The sequence below is a fragment of the Indicator indicator genome, chromosome 3 (genome assembly GCF_027791375.1).
Source record: "Indicator indicator isolate 239-I01 chromosome 3, UM_Iind_1.1, whole genome shotgun sequence".
Taxonomy (NCBI): domain Eukaryota; kingdom Metazoa; phylum Chordata; class Aves; order Piciformes; family Indicatoridae; genus Indicator; species Indicator indicator.
The window spans coordinates 51,718,342-51,728,194 of record NC_072012.1 but is presented as its reverse complement, the minus strand read 5'-3'; the positions used below and the strand labels follow the sequence as shown (position 1 = coordinate 51,728,194).

Here is a 9,853-nt window from a genome sequence, read left to right as displayed (position 1 = left end):
GGCAGTCAGGAGAGCCCTGTCCATAGCTGCTGCCCGGCGGTGGATGGCCGCGGGGCCGAGAAGTGCGTGGCGTGGCGACAGGAGATCGGAGAACGGAGAGCGCTGGGGCAGGCGGGGAATAGCTTTCCCCTGCGCTCGATGGTGCCTGGAGGGGCTTCTCCTCGATTTCTTCTTTCTATTTGCGTTTAAGGCAGAAGCTCGTCCACCGCGGACCTGCCGGCGACAGGCTGTCGCCCCGCCCCGCCCCGTTCCCTACCCCACCACCCCCTCTGCCGCCTTCCGAGCCTTCCCCAGTCATGTCCGACCCGAAGCAATGGGGAAGCTCGAGGACAACGAGAGGGTGATCCTCAACGTGGGGGGCACGCGGCACGAGACCTACCGCAGCACCCTGAAGACCCTGCCGGGGACCCGCCTGGCCCTGCTCGCCTGCGAGTCCCGCAGCGAGTCCCCGAGCGGCGAGGAGCCGCCGCCTCTCCCGAACCCGCCTCTACCACCGGCGGGCGGGTGCCCGGAGCCCGGCAGCGGCTGCAGCCCCCGGGGCAGCGGCGCCAGCGAGTTTTTCTTTGACCGGCACCCAGGGGTCTTCGCCTATGTGCTCAACTATTACCGCACCGGCAAGCTGCACTGCCCTGCCGACGTCTGCGGGCCGCTCTTCGAGGAGGAGCTGGCCTTCTGGGGCATCGACGAGACCGACGTAGAGCCTTGCTGCTGGATGACATACCGCCAGCACCGCGACGCCGAGGAGGCCCTGGACATCTTCGAGGCGCCCGACCTGCTGACGGGAGAGCCACCCCCTGATGGTGACGACGACGACGACCTGACTGCCAAGAGGCTGGGCATCGAGGATGTGGGGGCAACCGCCGAGGGCAAGGGCGGGCGTTGGCGGCGGCTGCAGCCCCGCGTCTGGGCACTCTTCGAGGACCCCTACTCCTCACGGGCTGCCAGGGTAAGCGCCGACGGCTGGCGCTCCCTCCCGAGGCAGCTGGGGAGGTTGAGGGGCTGCCAGGGGTGTCACACCATGGTTCCCTGCATGGGGAGGCAGACATGTGGGGTGTCGAGGGGAAGCTTACATCACCTGGCTTGGGCATGCAGAGGCTGTGCCTTGGTGGACCACTCTGTGGGGGTGATGTTGAGCCCTGTGGGGTGGCCATGCTTGTCCCCTCAACATCTGCAGGTGATGTCAGTCAGTGAGGGGATTCTGCTTTGCCAGTGCCCCCCTGGGGAAGTGTACATGAGGTGAGGTGGGAGTTGTGCACTGAGGATCCTCCGAGGGAGCCACACTCACCCTCTTGGCCTGGGGGTGTAGAGGTGCACTCCTCGGGGGAACCATTTGTGTGTGTGTGCAGGCAGGAGCAGCCTAGCCCCAAGGTGCCCGTGTCCTTTCTGAGCACCTGCATGGACGTATGTTTGGGACTGGGGCAGCTGGCCCCACCAGTAGGCCATCATCCCTCTCCTAGCTGCTAGTTGGAGGTCTTGGGTTTGGGGTGACCTGGTGACAGTGTTACAGGAAAGCGACTTCAGCCCTTCCCCAGCTGTCACTGGGAGGTGATCTGAGCTAACAAAGCGTGCTTGGGTCACCCTGACTGCTCCATTGGTTTCTCAGGGTGACCCTCACTGAGGGTATAGGTAGTGTCCATTATTTAGATAGAGATTTTAGATTTTGATGATGACTACTTTCTACTTTGATGCTCTGGATTTTAGTGCTGTCTGTTAGTTGCTGTTGTCAGTGGTCATGTGGGTTTGCTTTCTAACCCAGGGCTTTTGAGCAAACAAATGGTTGTAACTCCTCTGGGAGAAACATACAGCGTTGCTTAAAATTTACGAATAAGAAAAGCAACCACCAGCAAATTTGCCCTGCAGTTCAAGAAAAAGAACTTGTAATTGGAAATGTTTGATTATAAAATGGCATATATAACGGCAGCATATTTACCAGGATTCCTGTGAAATATTCAGAGCTAAGCCTCATCTTGCAGAAACTGCAGTTCTGTTGGGTGTCACCTACTGATCATTTCAATGATTTCACTGTAAGTCTCACTGATGTGACCATGAGTGTGTGGTTAAGTGAATTCCTGAGTAGTGCTATGGCCTAGTGCAGTCTCTGTGAAAACTTAGTGAGGTAAGTTGAACAGGAAGTAAAAACCCTTGTGGTTACTGCTGTCACTTGCTAAGTGACAGTGGTGTTTATGTTTTTGAAGGTGCCCACCAATACATTTTCCCTTGACAGCTGGTTCCAGCTGATACTTGAAATACGTTTTTAATAAAGGATTGGTTCTGAAGAAAAACTGCCAGAAGTGTCTATTTCTGCTCATCAATGACACGTTGCTTGCATTTTATAAGCTGTCTGACTCCTTAAGAAAGCTGGCTGTCAGTTACCTGACAAAACAGTGGTGTGTGTGGTGCTTGCATGCAGGTTGTCTTTCCTTACTATGGTGTGGAAAGGGCCAGTTCTGCAGCTTTCACAATAGGGAATCTCTCCGCTCAACCTCGCTGGAGAAATGAGGAGTACGGAGTAAAGGTTGAATGGAAGGTACCAGGAGAAATAGGAAGGTAGGCATGCTGATTGCAGCTGCCCTCTGGAATTGTAGCTGTCACTGAGGGTTTCAGTCTGCTTTGGTCCACTCTTGGACAGAATCTGTGGGCACTTGCTCTCCAAATTTTCCATCTGTACCAGACCATTCTGAACCAGCAGTGGCTCAGGTAAAGATCTTTTGTGTTTCCAAAATGAATGCTGTAATTAAGACCATAATAGAAAATTGTGATGTGACAGTATTAATTTCTTAAAAGATATTTACCTTTTTATAACTTAAAAGCTGGTTTTAAAGATTGTATTCTGCCTCCAACCCCAGGCAGACAGAACAATGTGGTGTTAGAACTGTAATGACAGTGATTAAATTAGTGTTATAATTTTCTTCAGGGCTGCTGCTCTGAACTTTGATCTTTCATGTAGGAAGACAACTTTGAGAATTGTTGTCAAGTTTTAAAGCATTAAGTAAATTTGTATTTAAGGACTAAAGAGTAAGTGCACTTAGTAAGCACTCTTGAACACAGTAATTGAAGCTTACAGTAATGTCAGTTTGGAACAGAGATGTTACTTTCACTTCAAGGTTTTCCCACATCTGAAAGGAAGACATTATTTTTCAATTATTCTGGTGAATACACTTTTCTTTTGTGTCAGCTGAAATGATGACTAGCCCCACAAACACCTGACTGAAATTCTGGACTTTCTGAAATCAAGACAAAACTCTCTGATCTTTGCCTCACAGCGTGAGCTGTTGACTCATACAGCACTTAGATTATGATGAGACTGCTTAGTAGTAAACTTTCTTGATAACTGTGGTAATTACTTTTTTTTAGCATTACTGCCTGATACAACTTCAGCAATGTCTTTTCTGGGAAGTATGGTGATTGTAAAACTGGGATATTTTCTATTAATGAAATTATACTTAATATTTGTGATTTTCTTTACCCTAAAAATGTGATCTCTAAAAATAGAAATTTATAGCAATTCAAATACAAATTGCCATGGTAACCTATTGGGGGATAGTGCACACACAAGATTATTCTAGCAAGACCATCCAGTGATGTTATGTAAGTAGTGGAATACTTTGTTGACAAGAAGGTTTACTTCATCTGAGATTCTAAAGGAAAATTTCAGCTTTCAGCGTATGCAGTTTGATGTTCAGATAGCGACATCTACTAACTATGGGGGTTTAAATATAAATTGTAGTCCATGTACATACAACTGCTTGGAAATCTGCAACACCTTTCTTTGTTTCTTATGTTCAGGAGCCCCATCTGAATATTTTGTCTGTTTTCATCTTATTTTTTTGGAATTTCATAGACTTTAAATTAGAGGACAGAGGTACTCTTTTTACTCCAGGCTTAACAGAGCAATCATGTGCAAACTGCTGTTGGGTGGAATGCTATTATGTCGAGACAGAAGGCTGCTGGTGTAAGAACGATCCTGTCACAGGAGGAGAAGCATCAGGCAGTAAAAGCTTTCTGTGCGCTGGTTTAAGCATCTCTGAAAGTCCTGAGTCTTATCTGAATCAAACTTGTGTACTGTAGGTTTTGCTACTTAATACCTGTACATGATTGTGGTATCCTTTGATGGCTCATGAGTGCAAGTACTCATTATGCTTTAATTAAATGTAAAGCTATGTCTAAGTAGTTTAGAAGAAAGTGCAAGAGGCACAATTAAGCACTGAGTTTAAAAGTGTCTGCAGATGCACAGCAGGACCTAGAATGGCAGCACTAGTCTCAGATATTGTATTTCACATGAATTAAGCTTTTAAGGCCTTTTACTTTTGAATAATAGTTGAAACATGATGCTGTTTAAAAAAGTAATTAGTATTTATCCTTGATTTTACCCAAGGGTAATGGATTACTGCTGTACTTAGTGCAGGAACTCAAAAATGGCCCTGGGATTCACAAAGTTTGTAGCTCTATATCTTTCATTTTCTGATGAGGTTGTTAATCTGTTCAATGGGAACAGGGGAAGTGCCTGCAAAGTTGGGATGCTCAGCAGCACGGGAGTCAGTGTGGCCCAGGGCACTTGAGTAGACACTGCCTGCAACACCTTTACCTTTTTTTTAGCAGCTGAAGGCAAGTTGCCCAACCCTTTTGCTGTTCAGCCTTCATTTGTAGGAAAGATTATAGTTAATTGGTTTACAGGGAAGGTGAAGGACTAATTCACAAGTATTTGCAAAGTTTGCTCTAAATATCCACTGAACCCTGAATAAAATCACTAATGCCTTGCAGCCTCAGGCATCAAGATGCTTGAGCCTTGCTAGTGGACTTAAAAATACTGCTCTCATGCTGCTTCCTCATGAGGGGAGCTGGGTTGGAGTGGGGAGTGCAGTGTTGTTGGATGCAAATACGAAGTTCCCATCTACTGCTTTCATAGAATCACAAAATGGTAGGGGTTGAAAGGGACCTCTGAAGATCACCTAGTGCAGCCCCCCTGCTAAAGCAGGATCACCTAGAGTAAATCACACAGGAACATGTCTGGGCAGGTGTTGAATGCTACCAGAGACAGAAACTCCACAACCTCTCTGGGCAGTCTGTTCCAGTGCTTTGCCACCCTTAAAGCAAAGAAGTTTTTCCTGTTGTTTGCAGGGAACCTCCTGTGTTCCACTTTGTGTCTATTGCCCCTTGTCCTGTCACTGTGCAGCACTGAGAAGAAGTGAAGTTACATTTTTGGTGACTCCACTCACTGTCCCATAACATCTGCACCAGCTTTGAACATCAGCTAAGTGAGTGAGATCAGGGAGGGAAAAATACAATTTTACATATCCCCTTGAAAGGCTAATTCTACAGGAATTGTATCAGAGAGCATTCTGATCAAAGACAACTTCTGTCTGTGGTGCCTTGCATTTTCTCAAGGTACCTAGATACCTGGTCATGTGCTGTGGTGAAGGACTGGAGTGGCTTATGCTTTTAGGGCTTTGACTGTGTGGTATGCAAGATGGTTTTTGGTGGAAGCAGTGCTGCCAAGATGTTCTGAGATGCTATGAATGGAGTGGTGAAGATATGTTAATCACAGAATACATGTTCCTACATTAATAGTGAATAGTAAAGTTTATTTGCTTTATGAACAAATAAAAAGGCCTTTTATTTAATAAATGAAAATCTTTCTCTTTTATTCAACAAAGAGAGCAATTTCTGGCATTTCATAATTTTTGAGTTATGCAGACATCCTCTCTCTGAAAATGATAGGAAATAGTGAAGAGGGATAAAGAAATTGCAGAGAGGTTATTCCCCTTGCTATGTTGGTGTATTGTTTGCCCTAATCCTGAATTTATTGTTGTGGGAAAAGAATCCATTAGATGAAACTGGTGAAAACCAGTCACTCTCCTTGAAGCATTTAGCCTATGGGGGCTGTTGTTGCTAAAGAACAGGGAGATTTTTTCCTAATGACAAAAACAATGCATGTGTTACAGATATTCACACACTCAGTAGCGTCATGTTTATCTGGGCTGACTAACTTTCATTACAAGTAATTATTGTTAATCTACTTCAGACTGCTGGCTTTTAAGAGTTCTAATTAGAAACTGTAGGTTAATACATGAGGTATTCAACATAAACTAGCTTAATATACCTTAAATGTAGATGGCCTCTGATGGCAGTGACATATCAGTGAGGTAAAATCAGCAAAATTTCTGCCTCCCAAACTTCTTGCTCTACAGCTGTTCTGCCTGATGCTGCTAAGTGTTTCCATGGAAACAAGCCAGCTCTTGGCTTCCTCTTCCCATTGAAAACAGCTTTCTCACTGGCACTTATTCATCTGGGAAAAGCATTCTGTCATGGCTCTGACATAAATGTCACAGAGATGATCTTTCCTATCATTTCAGAAATAGATGCTGTTATGTGCACATGCGTCAAGTCAGATTCGCCTTCCAAAGGCTCTAAAACATTTTGGCTAATGGACTTAGGCTGAATTTGCTTCAGTGTAACTGGGAGTGGAAATAAGCTTAACATACAGAGACCAAGATAATAATGGTGTGGGAAGTATTTTTAGTTGAAAAATCTGGCAGACCATGTTTTCTTCGTTTATGTAGTTAATATACATTGTACTACCTGTCACGTGTTTACAGTGGTAAAACTCTTTCTGAGAGGTTTACTTTGGGGTCGAGAATTTGTCTTCAAACTGATTAAGATGGTGGTGGGAGGAATAGCTCACGACTTCTGACGACATTGTTTAGGCTTCAGTGCTACCATCAGCTAAGGTATCACACTGCTACTACCAGATGAGGTATCCTGCATTGACACAGTGTGCAGTCAGGACATTAAAAAAAGTGATGCCAGAAAACTGGTAGCTCCAAAATCCCTATATTCTTAAAGTGTCTGCCACTTAGTCCAAGGTAAATGTACCCATCTGTACTTTGTGAAGAAGTCAGCATATCGGCTTTTTTTGTGAACCTGTGTTGACCCATAATTAAAGAAGCTCAGAACTCAGACTGATCCCAAATCCTTGATTAGTTCCACAGAATCACAGAATTTCAGGGGCTGGAAGGGACCTTGGAAGACCATCTAGTCCAACCCCACTGCCAGAGCAGGAGCACCTACACCAAATTACACAGGAACGCAGCCAGGCAAGTTTTGAATTCCTCCAGAGAGGGAGACTCCACAACCTCCCCTGGGCAGCCTGTTCCAGTGCTCCGTCACCCTCACAGGGAAAAAATGTTTCCTAATATTTACGTGAAACTTCCTATGCCTCAACTTCCACCATTTCCCCTTGTCCTGTCATTGGGCACCACCAAGAAGAGCCTGGCTCTATCCTCTTGGGACTCACCCTGCACATCTTTATAAACATTGATGAGGTCACCTCTCCTCTTCTCCAAGCTACAGAGCCCTCAGCTCCCTCAGTCCTTCCTTGTATGGAAGATGTTCCACTGCCTTATCATCCTTGTGGCTCTGCGCTGGACTCTTTCCTTTGCTATAGGAAATTTAAAATGGTTTAAAGGAAGTTTGTGTAGAGATTGCTTGTCCTTTACTCCCTCAGCATCCACTTCCAGAAAATGACAGTTCTCTTCCTATAAAATTACCTTACAATTGATGCATAAGAGTCAGGAAAGAAAAGGCATCTCTATATAAATGTTTGCTAGTTTAATAATCTCTAATGGAGTGTTATCCACTAGTTTTAATATGGAAGAAACAAACTCTTCTCATTATCAGCTTGCTGTTTCAGCACTCTTCATTTCTTCAGAGAGTCTTCCTGCTCATCCTGCTCTTCAGACTCGTGGCTCATCTTGGAGAAACAGAGTCTACTTTAGCCACAAGTGGAAACAAAAGATTTATGCTCTCTATATTGAGCACCCAATGGGCCTAGTATCTTCTCTTTTAATTCTCTTTACTAAACTCTTCTTTAGGCCTCCTGGGAATGTGATTTACAAACAATTGTTGATTCAGTGGAGAAGTTTGTGGGGATTTTTGCAGTTTGGTGGTTTGGGATTTTGTTTTGGTGTTTTGTTTGTTTGTTTTGTTGTGAGTAGGCAAATAAAATACAGATATGGTGATATTGGGAAGATCAAGCTCCTGGTTATTGTTCTGCTTAGTACATTTCTTGTGTTGATATAATTCCTTTACATAGACTCATTCTTTCATAAGCACACATCCTTTCCAGTGTAAATCAGCAATTGCATAGGAATAAAAATCTGTTTCTAAAGGCAACGCTGGCCATTAAAAATAGAATGCCATCTAATCACAGGAAATACAACTGCTCGTGATTTGTGATTTGCTTTACAGAACTTTTGACTGAAGTGGTGGCTTGAAGCTTAAAATCCAGATTATTGAATTATGTGTTATAACCATAACTTTCCCTTTCTGCCCTTGCCTTTAAGCTGAAAATTCTGACATGTTGCTGTGGTTTTGGGATTTTCACCAGTAGGTTAATGATTACAGTGGTGTAATGATTCAGTCCTTTCTCATTACAGATAGCCTTTTGAAGTTTAGCTATTAAGTCTTTGATATGCTCCTGCAAAATGTTGTAAACAGAGCAGAATCTCTTGGCCCAGTGCTGTATGATGTGGTAAAGTTCATTATTACACATTAAATATACCAGACTATTATTTAGTCTTATTTCTGAAATAAATATAGCTACTCAAGTGTTTACATTTTCATTAATGTGTAGCTTACAAATCACTTTTTTTTTTTTCTGTGACTAGTCTTTGAAAAAAGGGGAAGTATCCCTTGAAGTTGTGGGTTGGGTTTTGATAATTTGTAGGGTACTAGTGTCATAGAAGTAATCTTCTTTTTAACTGTTTAGTCCTTATCCTAAAAGAAATAAATTCTTGTTTAGGAATGAATTCCACCACACTAAAATGTTTGCAGTGATACAAGCACAAGGTTATTACAATACTAGGAGTCTGATCTCATGTGGGATTTTAGAGCAACAGATACCAAGTGCTGAGACTCAATTCATGGCTGAGAATTTTTTTTTTCAGTGAATTGCACTGGAGAAGATGAAGTTCCACAGAGGGCTGCAGAGCAGTGCTGTGAAATGCTGTGTACGTGTTGCTGTAGTGAGGAGCGCAGGCTGAGTTCCTGACGATTTCACAAGGGGATGTCACTCTGGCACTGCTGCAGCACTGCAAGTGTTCAGCCATCCCCAATGGCAGCCTGCTGGCAGGTGCTCCTCAGTAGAGCATATTTCTAATCATATTTCTGTTGGCCTGCTCAATTTCTCAGAACATAAATGGTCATAAACTCTATTAGGCTTTTATGTGCTGTCTAATATAAGATTGAGAGTAATTGCGTATTTAGTAATTAGTATTTTATATAAAGCCTGTGCAATAGCAGAATTAATTAATTTATTTTTTAAAAGTAGTGGTAAAAATGTTTTCAGGACAATGTAAATGGTATTTTAAAATTATACAGAGATGTGGACATAAACATTCTTTAGTTCTTAGACAATACCAAAGGACATCACAGAATTACAAACAGATAGGGATTGGAAGGAACATCTGGAGATGCCCAGCCCCACTGCTAACACAGGTTGGCCCAGGTCGGGTTGCAGAGGAAAGCTTCCAGGCAAGTTGTGAGTGTCCAGAGAAGGAGACTCCACAGCCTTTCTGGGCAGCCAGTTCTTGTGCTCTATCAACCTCCAAGGTGAAGAAGTTTCTCCTTACGTTTCAATGAAGCCTCCTGTGTTCCAGTTTATACTCATTGCCCCTTGTCCTGTCACTGGGCACCACTGAAAAGAATCTGGCCCCATTCTCTTGACCTTCACCCTCATTAGGGTGTCCTAATTAGTCCTTATTTTTACATAGATATTCAATAATTTTCTATACCTTTCAAGTGAGCTTTTTACCTTCTGCATTGTCACTTGGTAATTCTTTTCCCATATGAATGG

General features: G+C 43.8%; 1 protein-coding gene across 7 annotated transcripts in view; it reads left to right on the top strand.

Annotated features, from left to right (window-relative positions):
- Positions 1-313: 313 nt before the first annotated feature.
- Positions 314-9,853, top strand: part of KCNC2 (potassium voltage-gated channel subfamily C member 2) — a 106,205-nt gene continuing 96,665 nt past the window's right edge. For all 7 annotated transcript variants that reach the window (XM_054399478.1, XM_054399484.1, XM_054399482.1 and 4 more), the window contains exon 1: positions 314-946. In XM_054399478.1, the coding sequence (XP_054255453.1) occupies positions 314-946 (633 nt within the window). The remainder of the gene's footprint in view (positions 947-9,853) is intronic.